Source organism: Balaenoptera physalus, assembly GCF_965194825.1.
Source record: "Balaenoptera physalus genome assembly, chromosome: 5".
NCBI lineage: Eukaryota > Metazoa > Chordata > Mammalia > Artiodactyla > Balaenopteridae > Balaenoptera > Balaenoptera physalus.
The window spans coordinates 42792344-42808407 of NC_138884.1; the positions used below are offsets into that span (position 1 = coordinate 42792344).

Here is a 16064-nt window from a genome sequence, read left to right on the forward strand (position 1 = left end):
TAGGTGGTCTTTTCGTTTTGTTGATAGTTTCTGTCATTGTGCAAAAGCTTTTTGGTTTGATGTGGTCTTATTTGTTTATTTTGCTTTTCTTTCCCTTGCCTGAGGAGACATATCAAAAAAAATATTGCTAAGACTGATGTCAAAGAGAATACTGCCTATGATTTCTCTTAACAGTTTTATGGGTTCAGGTCTTACATGTAAGTCTTTAATCCATTTTAAGTTTATTTAGTATATGGAGTGAGAAAATTTTCTAGTCTCATTCTTTTACATGTAGCTGTTCAGTTTTCCCAGCACCACTTATTGAAGAATCTGTCTATTCCCCATTGTATATTTCTGCCTCCTTTGTCATAGATAATTTGACCATATAAGTTTGGGTTTATTTCAGGGCATCTATTCCACTGATCAATGTGACTGTTTCTGTGCTAACCCCGTATGATTTTGAATACTATAGTTTTGAGTATGGTTTGAAATCAGGGTGTGTGATACCTCCAGCTTTGTTCTCCTTTCTCAAGGTTCCATTGTCTACATGGAGTCTTGTGTTTCCATACAAATTTTAGAATTCTTTGTCCTAGTTCTGTGAAAAAAGTCTTTGGCATTGTCTTAGGGATTGCATTGAATCTATAGATTGTCTTGGGGAGTATGGTCATTTTAACAGTATTAATTATTTCAATTAATAAGCACAGTATATTCTTCAATTTGTGTCATCTTCAATTTTTTTCTCAGTGTCTCATAATTTTCTAAGTACAGGTCTTTTATCTTCTTGGTTAGAGTCATTCCTAAGTATTTTATTCTTTTTGATGCAAGTGTAAATGACATTGTTCTCTTAACTCCTCTTTCTGATAATTTGTTGTCAGTGTATACAGATTTCTATATATTAATTTTGTATCCTGCAACTTTACTGAATTCATGAGTTCTAAAACGTTTTTGGTAGCCTCTTCAGGATTTTCTGTATATAGTATTATGTCATTTCTAAACAGTGACAGTTTAACTTATTTCCCTATTTAGATTCCTTTTATTTCTTTTTGTCTCATTGTTGTGGCTAGGACTTCCAATACTATCTTGAATAAAAGTGGTGAGAGTGGGCATCCTTGTCTTGTCCCTGATCTTCGAGAAAATTCTTTCCATTTTTCATCACTGTGTATGAATTCAGCTTGGTTTTGTCATATATTGCCCTTATTATGTTGAGGTATGTTCTCTCTATGTCCACTTTCTGGAAAATTTTTATCATACATGGATGTTGAGTTTTATCGAAAGCTTTTCCTACATCTATTGAGATGATCATATGGTTTTTTGAAAGCATATTTATTTATTTACTTATTTGGTTGCTCTGGGTCTTAGTTGCAGCATGCAGGATCTTCGTTGCAGCATGTGGGATCTTTAGTTGAGGATGTGGGATCTTTTTGTTGTGGCATGCAGGCTCTTAGTTGCAGCATGTGGGATTTAGTTCCCTGACCAGGGATCGAACCCAGGCCCTCTGCATTGGGAGTGCAGAGTCTTAATCACTGGACCACCAAGGAAGTCCTGATCATATGGTTTTTCTTCTTCATTTTGTTAATGTGGTGTATCACATTGATTGATTTGTGGATATTGAATCATTCTTGCATTCCTGGTAGAAATCCCACTTAATCATGGTGTTTAATATATTGTTCAACTTGGATGTTGATATTTGTTAAGGATTTTTGCATCTATATTCTTCACTGATATTGGCTTATAATTTTTTTGTGTGTGTGATGTTTTTGTCTGGTTTTGGTATCAGGCTGATGTTGGCCTTGTAGAATTAGTTCAGAAGTATTCCTTCCTCGCCAATACTCTGGACTAGTTTGAGAAGGTTAGGTGTTACCTCTTCTTTAAATGTTTGGTAGACTTCACCTGTAAAGCTGTCTAGTCCTGGACTTCTGCTTATTGGGAGATTTTTAATTACTGGTTCAATTTCATTACTGGTAGCTGGTCTGTTCATATTTTCTATTTCTTCCTGATTCAGTATTGGGAATCAGTATGATTCTTCTAGTTTGTCTGTTTTGTTGGCATATAATTGTATTAATCTCTTATGAGAATTTGTATGTTTGTGGTGTTGGTTGTAACTTATCATCTTTCATTTCTGATTTTATTTATTTGGTCCCTCTCTCTTTCTTCCTTGATGAGTCTGGCTAAAGGTTTTTAAATTTTTAAAAACTTTTCAGAGAACCAGCTCTTACTTTTATTGATATTTTCCAGTTTTTTTGGTCTCCATTTCATTTATTTCTTCTGTGATCTTTATGATTTATTTCCTTCTACTAACTTTAGATTTTGCTTGTTGTTTTTCTAGTTCCTCTAGGTGTAAGGTTAGCTTGTGTTTATTTGAGATATTTCTTGTTTCCAGAAGTAAGCTTGTATTGCTATAAACTTCCCTTTCATAACTGCTTGTGTTGCATCCAATAGATTTGGTTTGCAATGTTGTCATTTTAATTTATTTCTAGGTATTTTTTATTTCTTTTATTTCTTCATTGACCCATTTGTTGTTAGTAGCATATTGTTTAGCCTCCACATGTTTCCTTTTTTTTTTCAGTTTTTCTCTAGTAGTTTATTTCTAGTCTCATATTTTTGTGTTTGGAAAAGATGCTTGATAAGATTTCAATCTTCTTCAAATTACTGAGATTTTTTGGGGGGCCTAGCATGTGATCTATCTTGGAGAACGTTCCATGTGCACTTTAAAAGAATGTGTATTCTGCTGCTTTTAGTAAGAATGTTCTATGTATGTTTGTTAATTCCATCTGATCTAATGTGTCATTTAAGGTCAGTGTTACCTTATTTTTTGTCTGAATTATCTGTCCATTGATGTAAGTGACGTCTTAAAGTCCCCTGCTATTATCGTGTTGCTGTCAATTTCTGTCTTTATGTTTGTTAATATTTGCTTTATGTGTTTAGGTGCTCCTATGTTGGGTGTATATAAATATACAATTGTTATGTCTTCTGGTTGAATTGATCCCTGATTTTTAGGAACTGTCTTTCTTTGTCTCCTATTATAGTCTTTGCTTTAAAGTCTATTTTGTCTAATATAAATATTGCCACCCCAGCTTCCTTTCATTTCCGTTTGCATGGAATACCTATTTCCATCTCCTCACTTTCAGTCTATGTGTGTTTTTAGATCTGAAGTGAGTCTCTTATAGGCAGCATATATATGGATCTTTTAAAAAATCCATTCAGCCACTCTATGTCTTTTGACTGGAGCATTTAGTCCATTTACATTTAAAGTAATTAATTATAGGTATGAACTTGTTGCCATCTTGCTAATTGTTTTCAGGCTGTTTTTCTAATTTTTATTTGTTCCTTTCTTCTTCTTTTGCTCTCTTCCCTTGTGATTTGAGGACAATTTTTATTTAGTATTATGTTTGGATTCTCTTCACTTTTTTGCATGTGTATCTATTATAATTTGGATGTGGTGACCATGAGGTCATATATAACCCCACATATATGATTATTTTAATATGATAATCTGTGTGTGATCTGGGGGTAGGGTGGGGCTTGTTGGTGAGCAGGGCTGGGTCCTTGGCCCTAATAAGCTAGAAGGAGGATTCCAATATTGTGCTTGCCAGTGCCAATGTTTTTCCATTGGAATGAGCTCACAGTAATATCTGCTGCTAGTGTTTATATCATGAGCGGGAGTTCCATTTTCCTCCTACCCTTCTGGGAAGCTCTCCAAGATCAGGAAATGGGTCTGAAATTAAAGGCTTCTTTCAAACTACTGCCTCTGCACTGGGTCTTATAACATGTGAGATTTTGTGTGTGCCCCTTAAGAGTGGAGCTCTGTTTCCTATGGCCCTCTGGCTCTCCTGAACACAAGCCCCATTGATTTTCAAAAACAGATAATCTGGGGGCTCATCTTCCTGGCACATGACCCGCAGGTGGAGTGGCCTGATGTGGGGTTCGGACTCCTTGCTCTTTGAGGACGACATCTACAATTGTGATATTCTGTACATTTGTGGTTTGATGACTGGTGGGTTGTGGGTCTGACTATGTCTTGTCTCTACCCCTCCAACTCTTCTCATTGTGGTTTCTTCCTTATGTCTTTGTGGAAAATCTTTTCTTTTATACTAGTTTTCAGGTTGTTCTCACAGAGAGTTGCTCTGTGAGTAGTTGTAATTTTGATGTGTCCATGGGAGGAGGTGAAGTCAGGATTCTCCATCTAGGCCACCTCCCTAGGTAGTGCTTTTTATAAAATTACATTGTTTAGTTTCATTTGTTAAATAACTACATAAATAAATATCAGAATTTTGATATGTTATTCCACTCCTATTGCTCATCATGAGAATAAATAATTTCATTTATAAGCTGAAAATATGTGATTGATGCAAAAATAAGTTATTTTATACAAAAGTTGAAATTTTAGAAAGCACAAATGTAAGTAAGAAGACAGTGGAAAATCAAGGGTAAGGAAAGGATGCTTATGTTAATACTTGTCTCAAAATCCAAACCATGCTGTTTGGAAGAGTGCCCCCCAAATGGTAGTAAAATGCACATGCTTTTTTTTTTTTTTTTTGACTGCACCACAGTGGCATGTCGGATCTTAGTTCCCTGATGAGGAATTGAACCTGTGCCCCCTGAAGTGGAAGCATGGAATCCTAACCACTGAACTGCCAGGGAATTCTGCACATGCATGTTTTATATTGCAATTATGCCTTTTTGTGATTTGCTTTTAATTAATATTAATATTTATCTCTCCCACTAGAATTTAACTTTCAAGAAAGAAAAGATTGTGATTGTTTTTCTTTTTAAAGTCTCATTAAATTCTTAACATCTAACATAGTGCTTAGCATATTATAGGCATTAAGCAAATATTTGTTGAGTAAATAATTGTCTATGTCTTTTGGCTTAAAAATGACAAAAATTAATATGAAAGACTTTATTTCCATGAAATTCAAACACAACTAATAGTTGTACAATGGTGTAAAAATGACTTTAACAAATTTATTACATCCCTCTGGAAAAATTTTCTGCAATTTTATTTTTAGTTATACCCCTTTATGGAATGTCCATTAAATATTGTTTTAGGATAGATTTACATACTTAAGCCTTATTATCTATAATCCTTTCACTTTATTTGTCCTTTCTGGGTGTTCTTCTGTTTAAATAATTTTAAGGGCATTCCTTGAAATGGGCCTCTCCCTGCCACTTCAACCACCTCTGCTCTGGCAGCAAATGCAAGAGAAGACCCAGCTGTCAGGGCCTTCTATCTACATGTCTTACACTACAAGTTGGTGCTTAGGTCTTCTCTTTTTATAGGCTTTAACCCAAGTAATATTTTACCTACAAGTCTTCTAAAGTTAGAAGTTGAGATTTATTGCACTGAATTTGTATTCAAAATATTGGACGAGAGGGAGATTATATATATGAGACATGCTCAGGGCCCTATACACTGTTTGGAATCACCTTGTGTTGACCTCTGCACCAGGTAAGTGTCATGGTATTGACTAGAATTACATTGTAAGCCTGAATTCAGTTTGAGTACACTGGTGGGGAGTGAAATGTAGGTAGGTTGAAAGCTGGACAATTTAAAAAGTACATGTCAAAAGAAAGTTTGGAGACTAATAATAATATTTCACATTGTGTAAGAGCCAGGCTTTCCATCATTTCCTAAGCTAATGACAAAATTTCTCAATTTTATAACAATAGCACTAAAAGACTAAAAGTTAAATGTTCATTGGTAACCATTTATTATGCACTGATGTAAAAATGCATCCATAGACCATCTTTTCTTTCTTTTTGATATGCTCATATTACATATTTTTTCTAGTAAAACAGAAGGCATCACTGCAGCTCAAGTTATAGATCTTTATATGGTAATTATTTTTTCTGTTTTCTTCCTCCCATGCAGGATTTAATAAGTGGTATTAAGGTTTTCTTTATCCAAAATATTCTTGCTAAATAAAATTATTGTTAAATAAAATTTCCAAACATTTTGTTAATTGCTTTAAGAAAAGTTATTTTTAATGTCACACATGGTTATAGTTTCCTAAATCTAAACAAATATGTAATTTAATGTTTCTTTTAAAAAAATTTTAGCCTTGTAAAGAGTAATTAGATGCTTTTAGAGATTTTCTATATGTGAGAATAAAATTTCATTATTTGAGGCTTACTATCAAAAATATAGTAATAGAAACCAAACAAAGGAGACTAAGATGTTTAAAAACAAATTTGAACAGAATTTGAATCTGATAACTGTGGTATACTAAAATTAATCCAAGATAGCAAAAATTCAGCCAATACAGGCAGGGGACATTTGGAGACTTTGGAAATAGAATTGCTGTTTCTCATATATTTCTTTAAAAATGTTGTTTTGTGTAGTTGTCACGATTTCCTATATAAACTAGATTAATATTCAAAATTGAATTTGAAAATAATTTAATAAAATCATATAAAGTGGGAGCAGTTTTTTTCTATGTATAGTTAGTGAGGATTGTATAGGAGTTAGAACTTTGGCAAATAGAGAGTAGAGGTTGAAAATAAATTTACAAAACTAATAAAATGCCTAGAACAGTAATTAACAATTATTAACACAATAACAACGAAGCTGTTTGTGTTTGAATTTAACAACATACTTAAGCCAAAGTCGAATTAATATAAAAATAATATTCAGTGAGCTGATATCTGACATAAGGTACAATAAAAAATTAATGTTCCCATTGAAGACCTAAGTTATGACAACATCTCTGTGGTGTGCATTCTAAATACTTTATTTCTCAGTTGTGTCAAAGGCAGCTCATTGTGGCCTAATAAGATGTCAGTCAGAATATCCACAATATTTCTTAAAGTAGAACACTACATTTCTCCTACCACGCCAGATAAAATAATTTAATATATTTATTTTAACAAAGGCCCATAGTTACTAACTCCAAACTATATAGTAGTTTTTTTTGTTTTTCACATTTCTAGTACTACCTGTGGTTCTTAAAGATATCTACAGTTGATATTTGAATTGTCATGCTATTACTGAAAGGAACAATGCTTATCCTGAAAGTTTTACTGTAATTCACCTCTAAAATTGACTTTATGTGGAGAAGTTTCATCATAAAATATATCTACTATTTATATAGGTCAAGATTGATTCTACTACATTTTGTAGAACAAACACAGATTTTTATATCAGACAACCTGGGTTTTAACATCTAACTTTACACTGTGACCCTGGGAATATTATATGCCTTCTTTGAGCCTCAGTTCCTAAACCACAAAATGAGAACATCACCACAGTTCTCAAAGGGTGGCATAAAGGTTAAAAAGAGCTAGTGTATGTGCCTAGTACTGGGCTGGGCACAGTGTAGTATATTAGGTGTTAAGGTTTTTTTTCTCCTTTAATTCCCATTTCCAATATTTTGGCTAACTGGAGATTAGTGAAAAAAAATATAGAAGAGTTACTGGAATAAATCAGCTCCACTAAAAAGCTCATTATATTGCAGGCGTTAGTTATACATTTCCAAAGTAACATTCAGTAAGATCAAAAGATTGGTTTTAAAAATGTATTTACATAATAAAGTTCATATGCAAGAAAAGATTTCCAAGGCAACAATGACAAAAAAAAAAAAAAATAAGCTAAATCTGTGTGTATAGCTTAATTTTGTAAAATGAAGGAAAACTCTCAATTTTATTAAATGTTGAATGTTCATGGACAGGTAACAGAACAAAAGCTGCTTCATATAGCAATCTATATCAACATCAAAAAATATGAAAATAGAGTTTCTCTGAAGGAAGGAGCTTTTTTAAAATGGGGTTGATAATAATTAGAAGTTCCCATTATTTGTCCATGAAACGCCCTATGAAAGGTGCTACTTTAAATAGGGTTTTAGTAGAACTTGGCACGTAAATTTAAACTTTTCAACCACCCACTACTTTTCACCTCCTTGTAACTCCACTCATTCAGACAACCTCACATATACATACATTAATATTTTTTTAAAAACCTGCCTTTAAAGCGAAAATTCATTTTCTACAATAAAAGCATGTCACCATATTTATACCCAATGCTCTCAGTCACAGAAATGGATTTTCCTCATAGAATTGCTAATTAACATACACTATTATGTTCAACTTCTCAAAAGTTGTATATCTTAGGAGGATCTGCTCGATCATGTGAAAGAATTCTAAGGCAATATAAGCAGTTGTTCCACAGGACAAGTGTTGCCCTTGCAATGATATACTCTTGATACATTAAGTCTTTAGTCTTCAAGTGCTACCATCCAGACAGAGACGTTCATAGTCTACAGGTGGTTGGCTCAAAGGTCAAAAACTTTGTTTAAAAAAATGTTTATGGAATAGCACCATGGAAAGTCTTTCAGAAACAAATCCTTTTTTTTTCAACATTGCATTTTAAAAAACTGATTTCTAGGAAGAGAAAGAAAGAGATCTTTCAATTCTAACAAGGCCTACTTCCACTTCATTTCATTTCATTTTTTAAAAATAATACATTAACCATGAGAACATCAACATTAACAACTACAACAGATCAACAACAAAAGAAAGACAATAGCAGCAGTGGAACTTGAGTATGAACCATCCAGGCAGTCACTTAGAAGAATCCTGTTCACACCTGTTGGGAGTTGTCTCATCAAGTTCATAAGACATCACAAGGCTTCTTGAATTTGGTGTGAAAAGACAGCACTTTCGCTGAAAGAACTGAGTTTACCAATCAACTGGGCATTTTCCAGCACTTAAATAAATGATATCTAGAGTTAACTGCAATGATAGACAGTATTGAAATTTCAAACTTGTCAGAATGTCACAAAAAGGAAGTGGTCTCGAGATCATTTATGTTTCAAAGAGGTAAATTTAGCCTGCAAGTGAAAATAATGAAGCTGAAATATTCCAGTTTCCAAGCATTTGTCATACCCACATTTAAAGTATAAACCACCCTCAAGAGACTCCCACTTCACAACAACTTATATGGGTCTGGTTTACACTGTCTTCAAGATGCAAAGTCAAAGCAATTATCCTAAGATACAAGGAGAGGGTGTTCCAGTTTATGACCTGCAAGGTCATTTTACTTTTCCCATATATTGAAAAATTGTCAAAAAGGACACTCTGCAGGGTCACAGACCCTGAATGGGACTGAATTGTGAAGCAGCTATGGTGAGCTGTGAACAAAGGATTGTGAAGTCTTATTTGAAGCATGAGACGCCCTTTCACCAACTTTATTTATATTTATACTGTCAAGAATGAAGTTCAGATATCCTGGTAATGCTGATCAGGGTTAGCTGGAAACTTCTCTTTTAGTACAGAGATAATTCTGGTCTTGCAGTTTTCTTCTTCTCAAACTCATTATATAAAACTTTGTGCTAAAATCTTCATTTAAAAAAGAAATACATCTTCTTTCCATTATGCCCATTCCTTTATGTTTTGATGGAGGTTTTGGTGTTATTTTTTGGTATGCGTGGTATCTGGATATCTGATGCTTTTGTATCTTATATGAAATCCTTTCTTGCTGATTGTGTCATCAGTGTGAAAATGAATTAAAACTGTATCACCAATTGAATAGATCTCTTCTGGTGGCTGAAGACAAAAACAAACAAAACAAATAAACAAACAACAAGAATGAATTATTTTTTCTTCAATGTAATTCATGTTTGGGAATTTTTTTGGTATATAATTTAAACCTCCCAACAACATTGAAAAGTGGATAAGAGTGACTTTATTTTACAGATGAGAAAACTTGAGTTTCAGAGAACAGATGACATGCTCAAGATCACAAGGCTGATCAGTGATATAACTGAGCTTTGAACATAATTAAGTCTATTTCCAAATTCTGGAACTTGGTGTTTTTTCCCAAAATTTTAAGCCAATTTCCTTTGATTTACAAGTAATGAAAGTGAGGTTCACAGAGGATAAAGGGACATTAAATCTATTTCAGAAGGTACTCTGAGGCAGAGCCACTTCCAGAATCCAAATCCATTCCTTCTTGTTTTAATAATCTAAGTACCAAGAATAATTTTTGTTTCATTTCAGTAGCTATTTGGACAGGATTTCAATATTATTTAAGAAATAGTCACTGGTAGACATTTGAAAAATGGGACTAATATCTTCAGAACAAAATATGTATTCAGAAGAACATTTGATATAAATGCAGTGAATCCTGGGGGAAAAGCATTGAGAAAACCTTAAGCTTTCCTGTTTCTTATTTCTCATGTAGACACCCTCTGACCTGTGTTTGGTACTCCGTCCTGTGCCCACTGCAATGGAGCAACATTCAACAGTACTGGCTAAACCCCCACACCAATGGTAGATACTGCCACTTATCAAATATATTGTTGAGAGAGGAATGCCAATGATGTGCATATTCTTTTTGCTTTAATTTAAGAAGCTTACAAAATTGTCAAAGGTGTGTGTTTAGGCATATTGCTTTTAGATAATTAAACATTTAAATATTTATTGCACAATAAAAACATGAATTAAAAAAGTTAAGATGTGGACAGTAACAAGAAGTTATAGCTATTGAATTCATCTGTCTTGTTCAATATTATTGAGCAAATTCATTAGAGATGGAGAAGTAAGGGAAGAAGAGGCATGTTATAACTTGTCAAGCCATTTTGTAAAAGCACTGCTGATTTGCATATGTTACACATATCAATCACCAATTTATAGGCATTTTTATCATGTCTATGGTATCCTGCTGGTACTGTATTTACCCCTGATCCACAGAATCGACCAAGCCCCACCGCTGTTGAATCGAGACCATCAAAAAGCTCAACATAGTCATAGCCACAGTCAGCTTCTTCTTCCACTTCAAAAATCTGGAAGGATAACTCGAGTCGAGAGCCCCGTTCTGACACTAACAGCCATTCACAGTCAACTTGTCCTGGGTAGTTGTTATCACCAAACTGAGCATGTGAGTACAGATCTCTGGGTTTTGATTCCACTTTCAGTCTGCCACCACACTCTGCCCAGGAAAGAAAAATGAAATAAGTGAGCTCAATGAGCTTTAACAATTCAAATTTCTCTTTTAATATAGTCTAACCACTCTCTAACTTCTGTATTCATTTCCACCATCAGTTATGTTCCCCATATTTGAAGATTCAGATGGCATAGTGGGTACCGTTATAGGCCCTAAAGAGACAGCTGGGTTGGAATTTCAGCTCCATACCTACTAGCTCAGTGACTTTGGATAAGTGACATCACTTCTCTGATCCATAGGGTAAAGTGGTCAAGAGTAAAGTGCAGATGATAATAATAGTACCAATCTTAGTGGGTTTTGAGGATTTAATTAACACACAAAAATCACTTAAAACAGTACCTGCTATATAGTAACTCTCAATGCATTTTTTTATTGTTATATCTCATGTTGTTTTCAGTCTTAAATAACCGTTTTCATGGAAAAAAGGTCAGTGTCTTAATTTGAGTTTAATCTTAATAATTTAAGAACCCAGAATCCAAAGGAATAAGAAATAACTTAAAGATCAACAGGGCTTTCCTGGTGGCGCAGTGGTTGAGAATCTGCCTGCCGATGCAGGGGACACGGGTTCGAGCCCTGGTTTGGGAAGATCCCACATGCCACGGAGCAACTAGGCCCGTGAGCCACAACTACTGAGCTTGCGCATCTGGAGCCTCTGCTCCACAACAAGAGAGGCCGCGACAGTGAGAGGCCCGCGCACCGCGATGAAGAGTGGCCCCCGCTTGCTGCAACTGGAGAAAGCCCTCGCACAGAAACGAAGACCCAACACAGCCAAAAATAAATAAATAAATAAATAAAAATAAATAATAATTTAAAAATATATATTTATAAAGATCAACAAAATATATAAAACTCCTATATGTGCATATGTGTCATATAGAACTCTCTGCATAGAATATACAGACCAGTATTACTTTATTTAGGTAGAAATATTTATCTAACTTGGTTGGGAAAAGCATACACACATCATTAATTGTAGTTATTTTTGTAGTTCCAGAACCTTGTCAGTTATATTTTGTGTTTTTAATAAACAAAGGAATTTTAAATGCTCTTTTTATGGCTTTTTCAGAGAGATATTAATAAATATTGGCTTTACCAGTTACTACTTTTGTCATTAGAGGTAAATATACCAAAGAAATATATAAGCCTGCATAAAATTTACATTTAGTGTAATTTAGAGAATAAAAGTTTTCAAAATTTTCTCAGGAACTCTTTGTAGTCTGAGCTCCCAGATTTTACAATGACTAAAGAATAAATTGTAGAGGAAGTCTACAATGTCTCCTCCAACCAAGTACACATACAAACATATGGTTGGGGGTAGGGAGAAAAAGAAAGGGATATGAAAAGTGTCAGGAGAAAGTAGAGTTTCTTTTTGCCCTTATTTGCCAATGACTGAGAGGTTCCTGGGAAACAGTAATTTCAGTACTAAAACCAGGAAAGTCCCAAGAAAACTGGTATGAGTTGGGAGGGAACAAAAACAAAAATCCAATGTGGAAAGATTTGGACAGCTAAGCCTCTGGTTATCAAAACACAATTGTAACCCTGGTGTGGTCACCTGTGACCAGATTGTCCTTGGCAGGACCCAGTGAACGTGAATTAGGACAGCTAAAATTCTTAGATTTTTCAGATTTGTATATGATTTACCCACATTGTGGTTTGGTGATTTTAAGTAACAAAATATTTCTGAATTCCCAGGATGGAACCCCATCTAGATGTGTCTGAATACAAGTAAGCTCAGCCAAAACTATGGGCATTGTCACAGACAACTGCACATTCAGAGACCTTTGTGCAACTAACATATGAAAGAACTTCCAACTAGGGTTTCAATCATGAGAATGGCTTCCCCATCATGTTAAATGATGTCCCTTTGTCTTCCAGATGGTAGGTGGGGTGTCTTGCACAATCTATTGATGTAGCTGCCACAATTACAAATGTAAACATGTGAAGAAACACATGTGCTTAGAACCACTCTGGAAAGCTGCAAATCTCATCAGTCTTGGGAATCATCTCTTAAGTGTCACAGACGGGAAGCCAAGCATCCTTCCTTTCCCACCACGGTGCTTCTCTTACCCCAGTAATTCCAAGAATTATTGTCCTCTCCCTGTGACAGAACTCCACAGCTAAATGGCCTGGGTACAAATCTGAACTCTATGCTTCATCAGCTGTGGGATTTTGTCCCCCACTTCATTCCTAAAGTGGGGATCATACATAGTACTCAAATGATAGGGTCTAGATGAAGAGTGATGGGCTAATATATGTAAAATCATTGAAGGATAACTTGCACATAGGAAAAGCCAGATAAGTATACACAATCATCATTTTGTTATTATTTTCTAGTCGGAATATCTAAATGCCATCATCTATACTCCTAGGGATCCACTCAGGCATGAAAAGAAAAGCCAGAAAAATTGAAAAACAATTTAAAGCATTATTAACCTGTTTTCAGAAAGGAAGGATTATATTTTTGAAGGCCAGTAAAATATTTTGTGAAAGTATGTCTGAATTCAATATATAAATGTATAAACCAGTGTGATCTCATTTACAGATATTTAAAAAATTCGACTTATTCTCAAAGTTTGATATAATTGAGTGCTTTGTTTTGTTTACAACTGTCGGCACTTGTATTACTTTTATTCCGCAATCCAGGAAGGGGCGGACTGTGGGAGAGGCACTGGCTTCTGCATGCCTACTTCAGAGAAACAAAGTAGCAAAACAAATCAGGATCCAGAGGAGACAATTCTCTGTCAACCCCAGATCAGAACAGAAATCAAGAAGGAAATGAAGTATTTAAACAAAAAGAGATTTCACAAAGCCTTTGTGAATCTCAAATGTGAGGCATCATTATTTGATTTTATTGAAAACTTCTAGAAAATGACAATACTCAAAACAAATGACTTAAACTACAATTAAGAGTGACTTAAAATGTTTCAGAAAGAGTGGCCCTCATTTTAATTTGGAAAGACTTCTGTTCATTTCCTGGTAAAGTGTTAAATCCTTGTGAGGGCCTGTAATTTGAGCAATAAATGCTTTTAGTAGGCACTATAATTTAATTAAGTTCTATCAAAATAATTTCTAAGGAGCCTAATAATATATTATTTGATTTTTAAATTAGGATGATGCTTTCTGCTGCAGAATAAAGTCCTACCTGACATGCCATGTTTTAAAATATTTTCTCTCCACACTCCCCCTCTTTTTCTGTATTATAGCCTTATCCTCTGAGAGAATATATAGGTTATTTTTTTTTTACTGAAAGAATTTTTTTCTTCAATAATTTATCTAAGGCTGGCATAACACTATTTGTTACCTGATTAAAATAAATTTGGACTTAGAATTTGGACCTACCTTTAGAGGAAAAAGGGACTTTTTCCAATAAAGTCCATTTCCCATTGATTTGGATAGTATTACTTGTAAAAAAAAATAGCCATAAAGCAATATTAATATTTCTCTTCACCTAATTTCAAAATTCATAGTATTAGAAGCTTTCCTTGTGGATAAAATTAAAATTGTATATAGAAATATAAATTTACTCAAGCAAATTAAAATGTATACTTCAGGGCCCCTTAATAAAAGTTACATGTATTCTAGAAAACATTAAATAATGAATAAATGCTTTATACATTTAGCAGAAATTGACAGATGTGGTACTGGACTTGGCTGTCTTGTTGGTAAAAACTGACTGAAAATCATAAGTATAACTTATCAGACTATAGCTGTCAAAAGGCAGGAATTCCTTCTGTTTTCACATAAGTTCCCACAAAATTCCTAACTTTTTGCTATGAATTACTAATACTTTACAGTGTCTATTCAAAGCAGGTACCAAATAAATATTTCATGAAAGACTGTGGAATAAACTTGTTAAAGAGAAAGCTTTCAAAAGAAATAAATAGTAAGCAGTACATAAGAATATTTCAGCATGTGTGGCAACTTGAAAGTAACAGTGTAAATAAAATCTACCCAGAAAATTCAAAGACAGCTGGTTAAGTGAGAGCAAAAATTTACACGTGAAATAGACAAGCAAACAAACAAACAGGTAATGCCAAAAATTTTGACGAGCACAGCTGAGCAGGAGTTGGGAGGCTAGGACTCTAATTCTAACTGTTATTTTTTGTGCTACTTCGGTTTCATTTGAATCTTAGTCTCAAAATTCTCATTTCTGAGATGACAGGACCGAATCATGTTTTGCCTACAAAATATGATTGGGGCTGCTCACGTGGGTATTTGAATGGATTTGAACTGAACAGGGAGAAAAAATGAGCCTCTTCAGTTGGATAGTTGGAACAGAAGATTTGATTAAGACAAATAAGGAAGCATTCAGTCTCTACCTATTGTTTCAATTAACAGTGGTCCAGTTTTGTATTGGTTTTCTTCCTAATCCAAAATGTATATGTTAAGAGAAAATATACCATAGTAGAAAGTACATGAGCATTGGAAACAGAATTAGGATAAAATCCAGGCTTTGATATAATTTTAGAAGTCTTTGCAAATTAATTAATCCTTCCGATTTTAAATTTCTTTATCTGAAGATAAAGATAATAATTCATACATCATATAGCTCTTTTGAGAACTCAATGTATGTAATTTATATTAAGTATATGTATGTGCCTGAAATATCAAGTGCATGCTATATATACAATTGGATTTCAATATATGATCTCTATGAGAAGATAATTAGGTCCTACCAGTGGATTCTAAATGGTAATACAAACACTGAAATAGGGTCCAGAGCAGAGGCTGTGCAAATTAAGGAGTCATGGAGTTATATAGCTGCAAGAAAACTTGAGATTTAAGGTAAAGGTAAAGATAAAAAGAGAAACTATAAAAGTAGGTTTTTATGAAACTAAGACAGAGGAATTTATAGGTAAGTAATTTAAAAATAGTGTATCAGCTATTTCAAGAATTTTGATAACATATTTTTACACTCCATTCTTGGAACCTGTGACAGCCAGGATTTTTTATTTTTTTTTTATTATTTATTTATTTATTTATTTATTTATTTATTTATTTATTTATTTATGGCTGTGTTGGGTCTTTGTTTCTGTGCGAGGGCTTTCTCTAGTTGTGGCAAGTGGGGGCCACTCTTCATCGCGGTGCGCGGGCCTCTCATTATCGCGGCCTCTCTTGTTGCAGAGCACAGGCTCCAGACGCGCAG

At 34.1% G+C, this 16064-nt stretch overlaps 1 protein-coding gene across 3 annotated transcripts in view; it reads right to left on the minus strand.

Moving 5' to 3' along the window:
• Positions 1-2532: 2532 nt before the first annotated feature.
• Positions 2533-16064, minus strand: part of TLL1 (tolloid like 1) — a 253162-nt gene continuing 239630 nt past the window's right edge. For 2 of the 3 annotated variants that reach the window (XM_082463626.1, XM_082463628.1), the window contains exon 20: positions 9430-10903. In XM_082463626.1, the coding sequence (XP_082319752.1) occupies positions 10500-10903 (404 nt within the window). In that variant the 3' untranslated portion in view covers positions 9430-10499. Of the gene's footprint in view, positions 10904-16064 lie in introns of all 3 variants that reach the window. The other variant, XM_082463627.1, reaches the window with a different exon arrangement.